The sequence below is a fragment of the Podarcis bocagei genome (genome assembly GCF_964188305.1).
Source record: "Podarcis bocagei genome assembly, chromosome: 2".
NCBI classification, from domain to species: domain Eukaryota; kingdom Metazoa; phylum Chordata; class Lepidosauria; order Squamata; family Lacertidae; genus Podarcis; species Podarcis bocagei.
Genome location: NC_138126.1, coordinates 6,731,104 through 6,748,157, shown reverse-complemented (window position 1 = coordinate 6,748,157; position 17,054 = coordinate 6,731,104). Strand labels below are relative to the sequence as shown.

The window sequence follows — 17,054 nt, the reverse complement described above, 5'->3', positions numbered from 1 at the left end:
ATGCCAACCGACACCGGCACACTTAGGGATCTGCAGAGTTTGCGCATTTCGCATGACAGACCTCAGCAACTCAGCATTTTGGCTAATCTACTTTATTTACATGTAAACACACACGGAGCACTGCAATATGACTCCCCCTCTCTCTAGCATCAGACAGCAAAGAGAAAAAGAACAAAGGACAATAGTCCCACATCACAGAACACAGTAACACAAACACCCTGTCTCCGTCACTTCCCACTCTGTGGAGTCAAAACATATTCCGTCATGTGAAAGACAAAAATCCCATGACTGCAATCATGAAGCAGGAATTCTAAGAAAAAACAGTGTGGGGCTGGCCTATGCCCACTGCATCCCCCTTAGCCACCATCCACCTGGAGGGTGTCTGAGAAGGATGCAGTTGCTCTGGCAGTGTTCCCCACCCATGGGAGAAGAATCCCCTAGTGTGGTCACAGACAGCAATATCCCTTAAAGTCTGATCTGAAACTGTGTAGGGATGTGATCCAGGGCTTCTTTTTCATTGTTTGTGACTAATAAAGGTAAAGAGAGATGTATATTTAAGTATACATATTCCCACAACAACTATTAGGTTTTCATTACAACTGTAGTGGGAAACGGGTGTCAAAACTGAATATGTGAAGAATTAGATGCCATTTTTAGCTTTTGCTGTCAGTTGTCCCTTTGTATTCAAATCGGGCCTTAGTATAATAATGTAGCACTTTGGGATGAAGATGCAACCCAGAAGCCCAGCACTGGAGGCTAAGATAGAGAAAACCTGCACGGCTACCATGTACTTCCCCTTGGTGCTCAGGTAGGTGGGCACAAAGGACACCCAAACACTGCAGAAGACCAGCATGCTGAAGGTGATCAGCTTGGCTTCATTGAAGGCCCCAGGAAGATTCCTGGCTAGGAAAGCCACTGTGAAGCAGATGGCAGCCAAGAAGCCCATGTAGCCAAGGGCAATATAAAACATGGCAACAGACCCTTCGTTGCACTGCAGGATGATCTCTTTAGGCTGAGAGCGCATGTCAGAGTCTGGGAATGGGGGAGAGATGCCCAGCCAGATGGTGCAGATGACAACTTGGACACCGGAGCAGGAAATGACAATGGAGTTGGCCAGACTCTTCCCCAGCCATTTCCTGACCCTGTTCCCTGGCTTAGTGGCCAGGAAGGCCAGCACCACAGTGATGGTTTTTGCCAAAACAGAAGAGACAGCAGCTGAGAAGATGATGCTGAAGACCATTTGCCGGAGAAGGCAGTTCTCTTTCCCTGGCTCGCCAATGAAGAGGAGGGAGGAGGAAAAGGAAATCAGGAGGAAGATGAGGAGGATGTATGAGAGGTCCCTGTTGTTGGCTTTGACTATTGGAGTTTCTTTATATTTAATGAAGATTCCTAAAATGAATCCTGTGATTAAAGACAAGGATATAGCAATGGAAGCCAGTAGGCTCCCCAAAGGGTTTTCATAGGCCAGGAATGTAATAACTTTGGGAACACATTGATCTCGGTACGTGTTTGAGTGTTGATCTTCTGGACATTTGGTGCAATGTTCTGCATCTGAGGAGGAGAAAAAAGGTGCCTTAGTATCGTTTAGATATCTGCATAGCTTACTGTGCTGCATTACATATATTTTTTAAGATGCTGATGTCAGCAATAATTTATAACAGGAAATGAACAAATTTTTTTCCCCAAAACCTAGTTTACAGAAGTGCCTGGCATGCTCTGGTCCATGGGGTCACAAAGAGTTGGGCATGACTAAACGACTAAACAAGAACAACAGTTTACTGTTTAACATTGTACCATCCCTTGCCTCCAAGGAAATGGAGGTGTTGCACAAAGCCCCCCCCCCCATTTTTACCTTCAAAATATCCTGCATTGTGATGTAGGAAATGCAGAGAGGCTCCACGGAGATTGTGTCTTCGCTGTACAGCTTTTGCCATATAGTGAAGACACATCTCTTTAATTGTGGATATTCAAGATTTTTTTTATTGTTTGGCCCATCTGAATTTATATGGTCCTGTTCCATGTGAGCGGGTTATATTTTATAGAAATATTTGACTCTCTATGATCACCAGCTTGTAGCCCACAGATTGCTTCCCTGAGATCATTTGTTTCAACCAACTTCCTTGAATTAATGAAGCTGATTAAAGATATAGAAGCCAAAAGAGGGTTAACATTCAGAATAAATCCTCAGAGTCTTTATAGAAAGTGAATGTTTTCCCTGTTGACATTCTCTCAAGCAATGCCCTCACCCTTGGAGTCACCCACCTTCCTGAGTGGATATTGTCCCTTCGATACATGGAGCACATACATAGCAGCAAACCGGCTCTCCTTCTGGAACCACTTTGGCAAATCCAAGCTGACAGCTCTTGGTACACCTGGAGCAAGGCACAGTCTAATAATAAAGAGAAGATTGTGCATTAAAGGAAACGTGTTAGGAGTATTTGTGTTTATGGGATTCATATGAAATTTGGAATTAGAGTTTGCAAATGATTCAACAGGATCTTAGTTCTCACTGACCCTAGGCATTATTATTTTTCAGGAAAGCAATTTGCAGAAGAAAGGCATCACTGGGAGACTCCTTTGGTGTGCTTCTTGTTTGTTCCAACATTTATATTCAAAACATATATAAAAAACATAATAAAGCATTAAACATTAAAAAAACTTCTCTATACAGTGGTACCTCGGAATAAGAACTTAATTCGTTCTGGAGGTCCGTTCTTAACCTGAAACCATTCTTAACCTGAGGTACCACTTTAGCTAATGGGGCCTCCCGCTGCTGCTGCCATGCGATTTCTGTTCTCATCCTGAAGCAAAGTTCTTAACCCGAGGTACTGTTTCTGGGTTAGCGGAGTCTGTAACCTGAAGTGTCTGTAACCTGAAGCGTCTGTAACCCGAGGTACCACTGTACAGGGCTTATGGTGTCTTCTACAAGTTGTATAGTTACTTATCCCCTTGGCTCAGGGGAGTCACATAACTCCATACCATCCAGAATTTCTCTGATGAAAATAGGGACGTCCTAAGGAAAAGAGGGGCGTTCCGAGATCAAATCAGAAGCTGGGATGGTTTCTGTAAATCCAGGACTGTCCCTGGAAAATAGGGACACTTGGAGGGTCTTGTGCTTTTGGAATTATCCAGCAAATGATTTGAGCTTACCAGATGTCACATCAATAAAGTTTCCTCTACCTTGTTAAACCATGTGGGCCACACTATGGCTTCCAAGTTAATAGTGAACTTTATCCCAGTAGAAGGCTCTCTCTCTATGCTCCCAATTTTCACTCTAACACGAGACTTATTAGGAAACATCACCCAGTTCTCAATATCATAGTTGGCTGGCAGCTCCCCATTCTCATCCAAATTCAGGCTCCCCATGGAAGTATTCAGAAACTGGACCTCTCTTAGGAAAGAGTGCAGCTGGAATGACAAGGAAAGGCCCAGTGCAAAAATAATAATATGAAACCCATATTGAGTATCTCAGCCCTACACATTTTGAGCTCCTATGAATTGGGGCCAGTGTGCATCTCATCTGTTCTGATAAGCCCTTATAGGCATTCCATTTTATTTATTTAACCATTCAAAGACCACCTTTTATATAGAATAACAAGGTGCTGTACAGAATAAGATCAATACAAAAAAATATGGCCGGATCTACACAGATATAAAAAATGCTATTAAAAAACACTATAAAATGCACTCCAATGCAATTTAGCATTGACTTTGGATAGTAGATCTACAGTCGGTATTACACATCAGTGTAATGGGAAGCCTTTCTGAACAGCTTTGTTAGAAGTAGCTGGTGAGACACCATTACCCTGACACCCTCTGTATCTCTATAGAAGTTATTCCATGGTATGGGGGCCATTACAGAGAAGACCCTCGCAGGTCTACTCACAGTCAAGAGCAGCCTATGAGGGGGATCTGTGGTTGTATTAAGCATCCCCACTGCCTGATGCAAATATGTGAAAGAAAGGGAAACTTTTACACTTGCAAACTTCCATGTGAAATGGAACATTGATCACTAGATCATGTGGAAGCCTTCAGATATGAAGTCTCTCCCTTCCCTTCAGACAGCAGCAGCTTTTGGTAGAACTTGCACAACTCCACAAGGGAGGGCACAGTTTTGCATGATATTTCATTGTGCTTATTTATGAGCACAGAGGTAAATTTAGTAACAATTGCTATGTGTGCATTCTGGAATGGTTGAAGGTAATTTTGTTCAAACAAGGTGTTATAGAAAGATGAAAAGTCCTCTGCTTTTCATACTATTTTTACATTCTTGCATTGTGTTTTATTCTATCCACAGCTGTTTTGTAATGTTAAACCACCTTGAGGACTTTTTGGGGGGGGGGGGAGCAAAGAGTGTTATATAAAGCTTTTAATAGAAACTTGCTATTTTCTATTTTGCCAACAAAGGTCCGTATAGTTAAAGCTATGGTTTTCCCAGTAGTGATGTATGGAAGTGAGAGCTGGACCATAAAGAAGGCTGATTGCCGAATAATTGATACTTGTGAATTATGGTGCTGGAGGAGACTCTTGAGAGTCCCATGGACTGCAAGAAGATCAAACATATCCATTCTTAAGGAAATCAGCCCTGAGTGCTCACTGGAAGGACAGATCCTGAAGCTGAGGCTCCAATATTTTGGCCACCTCATGAGAAGAGAAGACTCTCTGGAACAGACCCTGATGTTGGAAAAGGTGGAGGGCACAAGGAGAAGGGGACGACAAAGGACGAAATGGTTGGACGGTGTTGTCAAAGCTACCAGCATGAGTTTGACTAAACTGCTGGAGACAGTGGAAAACAGAAGTGCCTGGCGTGCTCTGGTCCATGGGGTCACAAAGAGTCGGACACGACTAAATGACTAAACAACATTTTCTAGAGCCATAGCTATGGGGCTGGGGGCTAGCCAGGTGTTGTATTTTTTGCCCTGGGTGAAGCTTCCAGAGGGGTGCCATTAGGCTCCCAGCCTGTGCATGCGTGCATGCAAATGTGCATGCAATGCACATGGGGGTGTGCCAAACTGGGTCTTTGACCCAGGTGAAATAAAGCCTAGTTTCGCCCCTGGCAGAAAGGGCAGAAATGTTTGCCTTCTCCATGGGCCTTACTAATTAGAATTTCCTCCCAAATGGAGATGAGGAGATGGGTAAGTTTCATTCCAGAGTTGGGCCAATGGTTTGCAGTTTGCAAAAAGGGAAAGGGAATACCTGCCATGGCTGCAGCTTTTGATGCTCCAACCTGTCTCTTCCACCCACCATCAACATGAATTTTGATCTGACTGAATATGTGGCTTTTAAGGCCTGAGCCACAGCTTGGATACTGAAGTACGTGATGTAGCTGTCTTGAGACAGGACTCTCTCCAGCTCCTCTTGGGGCAGCGTCTCCAGTTTCTCCTTCTCTCTGCATCTTGTCCGACCTTTTACAGCCAACATGTGCTTTGAATATGAGCAACGGAATGCTTTATTGATAAACTGTCCAAGAAGATTGGATTCTGGTAGATAGTATCGGTATTTTCTCCTTATTTGGGGCTTCATTATAAAGGACAAAGAGCCATGGATGTACTGGAAGTAATTTGGAGGAGCAGACAAATGCACATTAATTTCCTGAAAACTTGTTGAGATCCAGACTTTTGCTCCAATTTCTTTCTCAAATTTTTCTTGAAACTGCATGATCGGATTCCATCCCAAGCGAGTGATTTCATAGTAAACAAATACATTGACTTGCTTCCATATGGCAACTGGTTTACTCAGTCTGAACATTTCAAGTTGATTGTTTTCTGGTATTCTTTTTTCTAAGGCAATGCAAATTCCACTCTTGATAGTCAGGGATGTCAGGGCACTCACAAACCTTTCTCCATTGTCATTGTCTGGAAAAATGAGGCCGATCCAAGTCCATCTGAAATGCTGGAGCAACTTGACAATCCCCCGGTACTGAATTTCTTCTTTGGGCATCATCCGGTAGACAAAAGGGAACTGGGCTTTATTATTATGAAGATGATGTGAAAAGCCACAACTGACCTTGTGAGGAAATGAAGAAAAAAGTGTGTGATTGCCAATCAAAATAGGGAAGAGATATTTATTTGCCTGGAGGGTGCCAAGTTGGCAGAGGCTAGAAGAAAGGTCCCTGGATCAGATATTATGCTATAGCTAAGGAATTCCCACTTTGTGATGCCCTTTCTTGACCCACATGAAGAGAAAGTGGAATTCTATGCTGCCAAAGTTGCCCTCTGTCTTTCTACCCACACAACTTCATACCTGTGGGATTTTGTAGATGCCTGACATGTCCGAAATTTCTTTTGAGATGACGGAATCAGCCCCTTCAAGAACAGCCAGAAGTTTATTCCTTTTTCCACAGCTGTAGTTTGGAATATTGCTTTTGCCAAGGTCCAACATTGCACTGGAAGTCGTCCTTCTATCAAAATAGTTCTCATAGAGATTGTAGCCCAGGGTGATGTTGGGTAGGATCCTGGGATCCAGATTGATCTCCTGGACGGTGAACAAGAAGAGTAAGATGTACCAGTAGTACTTCTCAGCCCTCCTGGGGACGGGGAAAGGAGCTGGAACTGAATCTCATTTGGGAAGTTTTGCACAACAGAGGTCTCCATTTCGTGAAAGTTTGGTCTCCATTTCGTGAGTTTGGTCTCCATTATAAGTTCTACGAATTACCAGCGAAAGGAGAAAGGGGATATCTTCTTTGTTAAGTTTGAATCTCCACCCTTGAGAACTTCAGTCAAGTTTAATAACTTTATAAAAGCCATTGTCTGTTGGGGATAAAACTAAAAAACTAAAAAAAGGAATTGTGGAGAAAATAAAAGAGAAGCTGTTCCTTTGCTGTTTCCTTTCTTTTTGCCGCTCCTCCATTAACTGGCTGTTAGACCCCTGGTGGACGGGTGAGAAATTATAATAGACGCCTTCTCCTCTCTTCTTTTTGTTTTGTTTTTTTGGCAGCTGGGAATTTTTGGGATTTAGCCCAATTGAGGGCAAGAAGATTAAGAAGTGGACCCAAAATAATTAATGGAATAGATAATTTCATAAGGAATAGCCCATTTGGGGGCAGGAAGAACCGAGCCGCTTGCTTATTAGAGCTAAAATAATGAAGTCTCTGGAAGGACTATAAATTATATATATATATTTTCCTTTTTCTTTTCTTTTTTCTTTTCTTTTTTTCTCTCTCCCTTGACCTCCCTAGGTCCCTCGTTTGGATTGGTGGATTATTATATTTGGTGAAGTAGACTAATTGGTGATAACAAGAGGAGAAAAGGAGAATACCAAATCCTTATTTAATTCTATCTAAGACTACTCAATACATGCTACTATAAACTTATTAGTATATCTTTAAGGAATTGGAAGGTACTGATAGGCTTGTTACTGCCAGATATTGCTTTAAGTTTTGAAAAATATTGTAAAATTGTAAAATTGATTGCTGCGCCTCGACTGGGGAAGGTTAATTTTAAACATCGGAATAGGTTGTTGGCGTAACAAGATATATTTGTACAAAATGTCTCATGTACCAAAGAAAGGCGGGAACGGGGGGACACCAGTGGAAAGGAAGGGGTCCAAGCAAGAAACAGATTTTAGAGCTGAAATACTAAAGATGTTCGCAGAGATTAGACAAAGTGAAAAAAATCTGGAAACAAAAATTGAACAGGTAGATGCTAAGATTGGAAAAATGGATAAGAAAATAGATGAAACCGTTAGTGAACTGAAAGGACAAATTAAAGAGGTATCCAAAAGAACTCAAGTGTTAGAAGAAGGAATGAAAAGGACAAAATTGGAAATGAAGGAGTTAAAGCGTGAGGATGATAAAATTAGAGCAGGACTTCTAGAAACTAACAAAACACAAGAGGAAATGTGGGATGCGATCTCCATGAATGAACTTCGACAGCGGGAAGTTAATTTAAGATTCAGGGGGGTACCAGAGCATCAAGGTGAGAATATCAGGCAAAAACTGATAATAGAACTAGCACAATGGTTGGAGTTTCAAGTAGAGGAGATGGCGAGTACAATACAGAATGCCTTTAGATTAAAAGTGAAGACGACGAAGGCAAGGAAATTTCCAGGGGATTGTCTTATAGCTTTCAAAGATAGAGACATAAGGAGCATGGTGCTTCAAAAAAATAGAGAGAAAAGATTATGTATTGATGGTAGCTACATAGTCATCTTTAAAGATATACCAATTAGACTGTTGAAACGGAGAGACCCCTATAAGCCACTGGCACAAATCCTTAAAAAAAACAATATAGAATTCAAATGGGAGTCCCCGGAAGGAATTTCATTCACTTATAAAAATAAGAGACATAGATTAACTAGCCCAGAAGAAATAGGTAAATTTCAAAGGAAGTATAAAGAGTTGTTAACGGAAGAGGAAGAAGAGGTCAGGGGGGCAGTGGGAGGGGTGGAGGTAAAAGGACTGAAAGATATGGAGGAGAGGAGGAAGGTGGGGGGAGGACTAGAGGAGGAGGGGGAAGAGGAGGAGGGGGAGGGAGGAGAGGAAGAAGAGGAAGAATTAAAAGAAAATTAACCAAAGAAAAAGATACTCCTAGAAATTTAAAAAAAAAAAAGAGCAATATGGCATTAAAATTATGGAATTGGAATATAAATGGGCTGAATGATAAAAAAAAAAAGGAATAAGGTGGAACAATTCCTAAGGAAAAAAAATTTAGATATTATATGCCTACAAGAAACACACGTGGCAAAAAGACATAGGAGAGTTTTAATAAATAGAAGACTTGGAAACGAATTCATATCTTCAGACAAAGGAAAGAAAAGAGGAGTAATCCTATATATAAAAAACAAAATAGAAGCCCACCAAATCTTTAAGGACGAAGAAGGAAGAATTATTGCTGTTCAAATTAATTGGCAAGGTGAAAAAATAATAATTGTTGGAATCTATGCACCTAACGGGAATAAAGCTGACTTTTTTAAGAACCTGGAGGAAAAATTGATGGAATATGTGGATCAAAAATAATTATGATGGGAGACATGAATGGGGTGGTCTCAATTGAAATGGATAGACTGAGGGAGAGTGGATCAAAAGAAGGTAAATTACCTAAATCATTTTTCGAAATGATCCAAAACTGTAATTTGATAGATATATGGAGATTAAGACACCCACAGGAGAAACAATTTACATATCATTCAGAACCAAACCAATCTATGTCGAGAATTGATCAAATTTGGATTTCGAACGAGCTAACCTTAAGAATCCTCCAGGTAGAAATAGAACCAAGAGTAATTTCAGACCATAGCCCGATTAAACTGGAGATTAAAGGCTTCGAAGAAAGAACGTTTAGATGGAGGATGAATGATAGCCTTTTTGATGATCATAAATTTGTACAACAGGCACAGAAGAAAATGAAGGAATACTTTATGGATAACTGTAACAAAGGTACAAAAATGAGCATAGTTTGGGATGCAAGCAAGGCAGTGATGCGTGGACTTTATATACAACAAAATTCAATTAAAAGGAAGAATAGAGAGAAAGGAAAGAAAGAAATCTTAAAACAAATTATGGAATATGAGCAAAAATTAATTGAAAATCCGAACAATATGAAAGTTAGACAAAGTATCAAGGCCTTGCAAACTCAGTTTGCTATGATAATAAACAAGGAGGTGGAATGGAACATTAAAAGATTAAGACAAAAGGATTTTGAATTTGCAAATAAATCAGGAAAATGGTTGGCTTGGCAGACTAAGAAAAGGAAAGAACAAAGTATAATAAATAAAATTAGAGTGAAGGATGAGGAGATAACTAGCCCTAAAGGTATTAGGAAAGGATTTTTGGACTTTTACAGTCAATTGTATAGGAAGAAAGAAAAGAATAATATTAGGAAAATAGAGAGATATCTAAAAGAGAAAAAGGTGCAAAAGATTCCAATAGAAACAAGAGATAGGCTGAACGCCCCGATAGATGAAGAGGAAATTAAGGTGGTTATATCAGAGCTGAAAAATGGGAAGGCCCCAGGACCGGACGGCTTTACAGCAAGGTACTACAAAGAATTGAAATTAACTTTGATAACACCGTTGAAAGAAACAATAAATAATATTTTAAAGGAGAGGGAGATCCCAGAGACTTGGAAGGAAGCGTATATAACTTTCATTCCAAAAGAAGGTGTGGATTTAACACAAGTAAAGAATTATAGACCAATTTCTTTGCTAAATACCGATTATAAAATTTTTTCAGGAATAATAGCAAAGAGACTGAAAAAGGTTTTGCAAGGAATTATTCATGAAGATCAAACAGGTTTTCTCCCACGAAGACAGATGAGAGATAATGTGAGAAATATAATAAATATCTTGGAGTACCTGACAGCTAGTAATGAGAGAAGAGCAATGCTAATGTTTGTTGATGCCGAAAAGGCGTTCGACAATATATCATGGGACTTTATGTTAAAAAATATGGAATACATGGAGATGGGGAACGAGCTCTTTAATGGAATAAGGGCAATATATACGGAACAAAGGGCAAAACTGTTAGTAAACAATGTGATAACAGAAGAAATTAAAATATCAAAAGGCACTAGACAGGGATGCCCACTCTCGCCATTGCTGTTCATCATGGTTCTGGAGATTCTCCTGAATTCAATTAGAGAAAATAAAAAGATAAGGGGGGTGAGGTTAGGCCGTAATGAATACAAAGTCAGAGCCTTTGCGGACGATTTGGTTATAATGGTGGAGGACCCGATAGATAATGCAACTGAGGTGATAGAGGAAATTGAAAAATTTGGTGAGGTGGCTGGGTTTATGTTAAATAGGGGAAAGACAAAGAGCTTAACAAAAAATATGGATCCAACAATGCGGGAGAGGTTACAACAACAAACAGGTATCGAAATTGTTAAAAAGGTTAAATACTTGGGTATTTGGATAACAACCAAAAATATCGACCTATTTCAAAATAATTATGTACCGGTATGGCATGGAATTAAGAAAGACTTGGAGAGTTGGGGAAGGTTAAAACTATCCTTCTGGGGCAGAATAGCAATGATCAAAATGAACGTGTTGCCAAAAATGATATTCTTATTTCAGATGATCCCAGTATTAAGAGGAGTGAAGATCTTTAAGGAATGGCAAAGATTGATATCAAGATACATCTGGCAGGGCAAAAAACCAAGAATTAAATATAAATTGTTGACGGATGTAAAGGAAAGAGGAGGATTTGCCCTGCCAGACTTGAGGTTGTATTACGAGGCATCATGTCTTTGCTGGGTGAAAGAATGGATAAAACTAAAAGACACCAAACTATTGGACTTAGAAGGATTTGATAATAGATTCGGGTGGCACGTGTATTTATGGGAAGAGAAAAAAAAGGGCCACAAATCATTTGGAAATCATATTTTCCGGAAATCGCTAATTGAAGTATGGGATAGATATAAAAATATATTAGAAAGGGGGGTCCCACATTGGCTCTCTCCAGTAGAGGCCATGGCAATTAAGAAAATCAATATGGAGAGTAATTGGGCAACGTATGGGGATTTGGTCATGAAAGAAGGCGATAAATGGAGAATAAAACCATATGAGCAAGTAAAAGAACACGTCAATGTTTGGTGGCAACATCTTCAGATAAGTGATATGTTTAAAAAGGAGATAAAAGATCGAAGATATAATGAAAAAGACTCAAAATTTCAAATAGAAATTATTAATAATGATTACAAGATAATATCTAAAATGTACAAAATTTTACTGGAATGGCAAACGATGGATGAAGAGGTGAAAGAGGTGATGATTCACTGGGCAAGGGATCTGGGGTATAGTATAGAGTTAGAGGAATGGCAAAAAATATGGGTTGAAAATTTGAACTTCACGGCATGTATCACGTTGAAAGAAAACACTATGAAGATGGTATACAGATGGTATATGACACCGGTGAGGCTTGCAAAAATGTACAAAACTTGTAATAAATGTTGGAAGTGCAAAGAGAAGGAGGGCACATTTATGCACATGTGGTGGGAATGCAAAAAGGTAAAGGGGTTTTGGGAAATAATATATAGTGAGTTAAAGAAAATATTGAAGTATAACTTTGTAAAGAGACCAGAGTCTTTTTTGCTGGGAATAACTAGAAATGCAATAAATAAGAGGGACAAAAAACTTTTCCAATATGCAATAACGGCAGCGAGAACCCTGCTGGCTCAAAGATGGAAACAAGAAGAGACACCAACTTTGGAGGAATGGAGAGCAAAGTTAACGGATTATGCGGAACTGGACAAATTAACGGGAAAGATCAGATATCAAAAAGACCATAAGTTTTTGGAGGACTGGGGAAAATTTAGGGAGTATTTGGAAACTCTATGTGAGGATCATACAACGCTAGTGTGTTTTAAAGAAGCTTTGTGAAACAAATCAGAAATATTGCAAGAAAGAAAATGTAGATAGCAAATTTATTTAAAGGTGATATAATAATTAAGAAATGCGTAGGTAGAGAAATAATCACGGAAGATTACTAGGGGAATTGTGGGAGGTCCAATAAGTGAACTATGTGATGTGCAGATTGAATGTTTGGAGATTATAAGGAAAAACCTTTAATAAAAAATATTTGGGGAAAAAAGATGTACCAGTAGTAGTAACTTTTTGAACTGCAATAAAGAAATCAAAAGGTGTCAAACCACTATTCACCATTTAATGAAAACCAACATTGTCTTCAAATCATGGTTTGTAGATCCAGTATGTGTTGGCATGCAGAGGGCCGGGAGGCCAGCTGGCTAGTCCTGGCTAGGTTGTTCCCTTCCAGCTGTCCCTCTGCGAAGACCATCACCTCTGCTCCGACGTAAATCAGCAACCCGGGCTTCTGAGCCAGGGCACACTACCAGCAGATCAAATTGCACACACAGAATAGGCATGAGGCTTGTGGAAGCATACTACAGCTACAGATTTATTAATCATAAATCAGGAGAAAGAAACATGTCATCTCTCTCTCTCGTCGTCTCAGAGAGAACAGCCAAAGTGAAAACTATACACAAATGGAAGTTCCCAGGAAGCTGTGCTGGAATGTAAACAGACATGTAACACGTAACAATCCTATGTTTGTGGGAGGTGGAATAGAATAAGGTGGAATAAGGTGGAATAGAAATGTCAAACAGTATTATTATTCATAGTAAGATAAAGGTAAAGGTACCCCTGCCCGTACGGGCCAGTCGTGTCCGACTCTAGTGTTACGTGCTCATCTCGCTCTAGAGGCCGTGAGCCAGCACCGTCCGAAGACACTTCTGGGTCACGCCGTTTACCTTCCCGCTATAAAGTGGTACCTATTTATCTACTTGCACTTAAGAGTGCTTTCGAACTGCTAGGTGGGCAGGAGCTGGGACCGAACGACGGGAGCTCACCCCGCCGCGGGGATTCGAACCGCCGACCATACGATCGGCAAGTCCTAGGCACTGAGGTTTTACCCACAGCACCACTGTATTGTTCATAGTAGTACACCTGTATTATTCATAGTAGTGTATATTTATACTCCACCTTTACCCCAATGGGACTCAGAACAGCTTTACAGATAAAAAATGAAAGGGAAAAAATCCAGGCTTTTCAGAAATTCCCTATGTTTCATGCCACCCTCACTCTCCTCATGCAGGTGGGATAGTTTAATCCTCAAACAGGTGCATTAAATCAATGCATTATTTTTATCTCCAGCAAGTCATTTGCATTCTTCTGTTGCCATTTCAACAGGCAGCACAGCAGCTTAGCTAGAGCAGCATTTTAGCCAGGAAAAGCCAGGGAACAAGAAAATAGGACAGATGTGGGGAGGATCCTGCTGCTGGACTCCAACTCCCATCAGCCTCAGCCAGCAGGGCAAATGATTGGCAGCTATAATTCAGCAATTGCTAGGGGATCACAGGCTCCCAGGCCTGAAATAATAGCCGTTTCCCTGATATATGCAAAACTTTGGAATGATGATGACATTCATCTGCCTATAATTACTTACACTAGAAGCTTTGGTGAGGGGGTCTGAGAAAAGTTGTATGGCCATTGTTTATAAATATTTCTTGGAGATATAATCCCATTAATGAAGAATTCACCAGGCCGGTAGAAATTGAATGCTTCGTTTTTTTCCTTGATCATATTCAAGGAGCATGTTGCCTTCAGTTTCCCGCATACTTCATGGGGCATTAGCAGCAGCAGTAGCAACAGCAGGAATATCATTCTGCCTCTGTGGTTGCTTTTACCTCCAGAGACAGTTAAGCAGAAGAAGCGAAAAACTCTTGCAAGACCAAAGCTGGTGTGGTTTCACCAGTATGCATGCTGTTCAGCTATGGCTTCAGAGCCATTAAACCCCAGACAGGAATATATCCCTCTTCCCCTATGGGAAATCTCGACTCCATCTGTCTCTGACACTTTCCAAAAAAACCACAGTGCAGCAAATAACCACTTGCTTCTATTCTTTCTGATGCTTTGGAAAGTTTCAGAAACACCTTTGGCAAGAACAAATCACTATGATTTGGATAATTATAAGGCAAAGAAGTTTCATCTCTGCAATATTCTGGAGTCTCTTGGTGACAAGAGGCAGACGCAGAGCTGGAGAGAAACATATTTGCAAAAAGTCACAGATGTGGCTCCAGAGTTTGAGGTATGATCCAGCATGTCTCTTAGTTGTCTCTTAGCAAAGTTTAGGCCAAACTCCACACACACATCCAACAGACACATAGACTCACTGGAGACTCACTGGAGAGCCAGTGTGGTGTAGTGGTTAAGAGCGGTAGACTGGTAATCTGGGGAACTGGGTTCACGTCTCTGCTCCTCCACATGCAGCTGCTGGGTGACCTTGGGCTAGTCACACTTCTTTGAAGTCTTTCAGCCTCACTCACCTCACAGAGTGCTTGTTGTGGGGGAGGAAGGCAAGGAGAATGTTAGCCACTTTGAGACTCCTTAGGGTAGTGATAAAGTGGGATATCAAACCCAAACTCCTCCTCTTCTTCTTCTTCTTCTTCTTCTTCTTCTTCTTCTTCTTCTTCATCATCATCATCATCGAATTGTACAATTGGAAGGGATCCTGCGGGTCATCTAGTGCAATTCCCACATTCCTTCAGGTCCTAGTCTCCAGGGCAGGCTAAAGCAAGCTCGCTCCATCTTCCATGGGACAGCCCTTTAGATATGCCTCTCACATCTCCTCTCACTGTCCTCTTCTCCAGGCTAAACATAGCCAACTCTCTCAACCATTTATCATAAGGCTTCCAGACCCTTGATCATCTTGGTTGCCCTCCATTGCACATGTTCCATGCTATTGCTTCTCTTGTTCTGGGCACTATACGTCTGATGATGCAACCTAGAATAATGTTAGCTTTTCCACTGCTACATCATACTGTTGACTCATGTTAAGCTTGTGGTCTACTAAGCCTCCTAGATCCTTTACACATGTATTACTGGCAAGCCACGTGTCCCGCATCTTAAAGTTGTGCAGCTGGTTCATCCTGCCTAAGTTTCGAACCTGACATTTGCATGCCAAGGCCCCGTGACCAAGTCACTCCTTATGTATTGAGTCACCTGATAAGACATTAGCATACAGATTTTGGGTTCAAAGAGGTCACAACTTTATCGGATACAGATGTAAAAGGTTTGGCATAGGCATTGGGTGAAGACATTTAACTAAATCCAGCCCATCTTCTAGGGTGCTTATCTAAGGGTAACTGACACCATGGGAAGGGGGGACTATGACCTACATCAAATAGGGGTACCCCTTGAGGGTTCCCTTTGGAGGAGTGCTATGGCATCCCAACAGAAGCAACTCCTTGCAGATCCCTTAAACAGGTTTCCCTCAACTAAGGAGGGGCAGGCAGAGGCTTCAACCTCCCCTCCAGCTAAGACTAAGGCTTACCCAATACCTAACCTAACAAGGTTATGACGATTGCTGTGAAGTAGGTGAAAACCAAGTGGTTGGTGCTAATTTGCCAAGTGCAAAAAGTCCAGCTTGGTCCTAAAAAGTCCATAGCAAGGTTTTAGCAAGAAAGAAAAAACATATGAAAAAAGAATTGGAGGGTGGGATATACGACGGAAAAGCTGAGATTCCCGAACAAGAGACTGAGCTGTTGTTAATCTAAAACTATAGGCCAATTTCGTTATTAAGTAACGATTATAAATTATTTGCAAACATATTAGCCAATAGAATGAAAGGAATATTGTTAGATATAATACATCATGACCAAGCAGGATTTCTTCTAGGTCGTCAGATGAAAGATAATATAAATATAAAGAATGTAATTGATGTCAGAGAGTACGTGGAGGTAGGAAATGAAAAACAAGCAGCCTTAGAATCATAGAATCATAGAGTTGGAAGAGACCACAAGGGCCATCGAGTCCAACCCCCTGCCAAGCAGGAAACACCATCAGAGTACTCCTGACATATGGTTGTCAAGCCTCTGCTTAAAGACCTCCAAAGAAGGAGCCTTGATGTTTATTGACACTGAAAATAATATTTCTTGGTCATTTATGCATAAGGTTTTAGAAGAGTTGAATTTCGGGAAAAGGTTCAGAAGAGGAAAAGATGCAATTTATTCAAAGCAACAAGCAAGATTAATTGTGGATAGTGTTATTACTGAGAAATGCAAAATTTTGAAAGAGGCAAGACAAGAATGCCCCTTGTCACCATTATTGTTTATCTTAGTATTAGAGGTTCTGGTGAGAAATATAAGAGCAGAAGAAACCATCAGAGGAATAAAAGTAGGAAATAAAGCATATAAATTTAAAGCATTCGCTGATGGCCTTGTAATAACAGTTGAAGACCCTATAATCTCATTACCAAAAGTATTAGAAAAAAATACTGGAATTTGGACAAGTATCAGGTTTTAAATTGAATAAAAATAAGACTAAGCTTTTAGTGAAGAATGTTTCAGAGCAAGCTAAAAAGGAGATACAGCAGAAGAGATAAGTATGTATAAAAAAGTTAAATATTTGGGAATATGGTTGACAGTCAATAATATTAATATATTTGAAGATAATCATGAAAAATTATGGAAATAAATAAAAAGGAATTTAGAAATTTGGGGAAGGATGAGTTTGTCTTTATTAGGAAGAATTTCAGTAATTAAGATGAACATATTGCCAAAAATGTTGTTTTTATTTCAGTCAATCCTGGTGGTAAGCAG

General features: G+C 40.4%; 1 protein-coding gene across 1 annotated transcript; it reads right to left on the bottom strand.

Moving 5' to 3' along the window:
- Positions 1-640: 640 nt before the first annotated feature.
- LOC308579741 (vomeronasal type-2 receptor 26-like) lies at positions 641-6,746 on the bottom strand (the record flags this gene model as incomplete). The annotated part of the gene is made up of 5 exons (XM_081180674.1): positions 641-1,551; positions 2,263-2,389; positions 5,197-6,006; positions 6,244-6,526; positions 6,655-6,746. 5 exons carry the CDS (start codon positions 6,744-6,746, stop codon positions 641-643), a joined length of 2,223 nt encoding a protein of 740 aa, XP_081036800.1.
- Between the last annotated feature and the right edge of the window lie 10,308 nt (positions 6,747-17,054).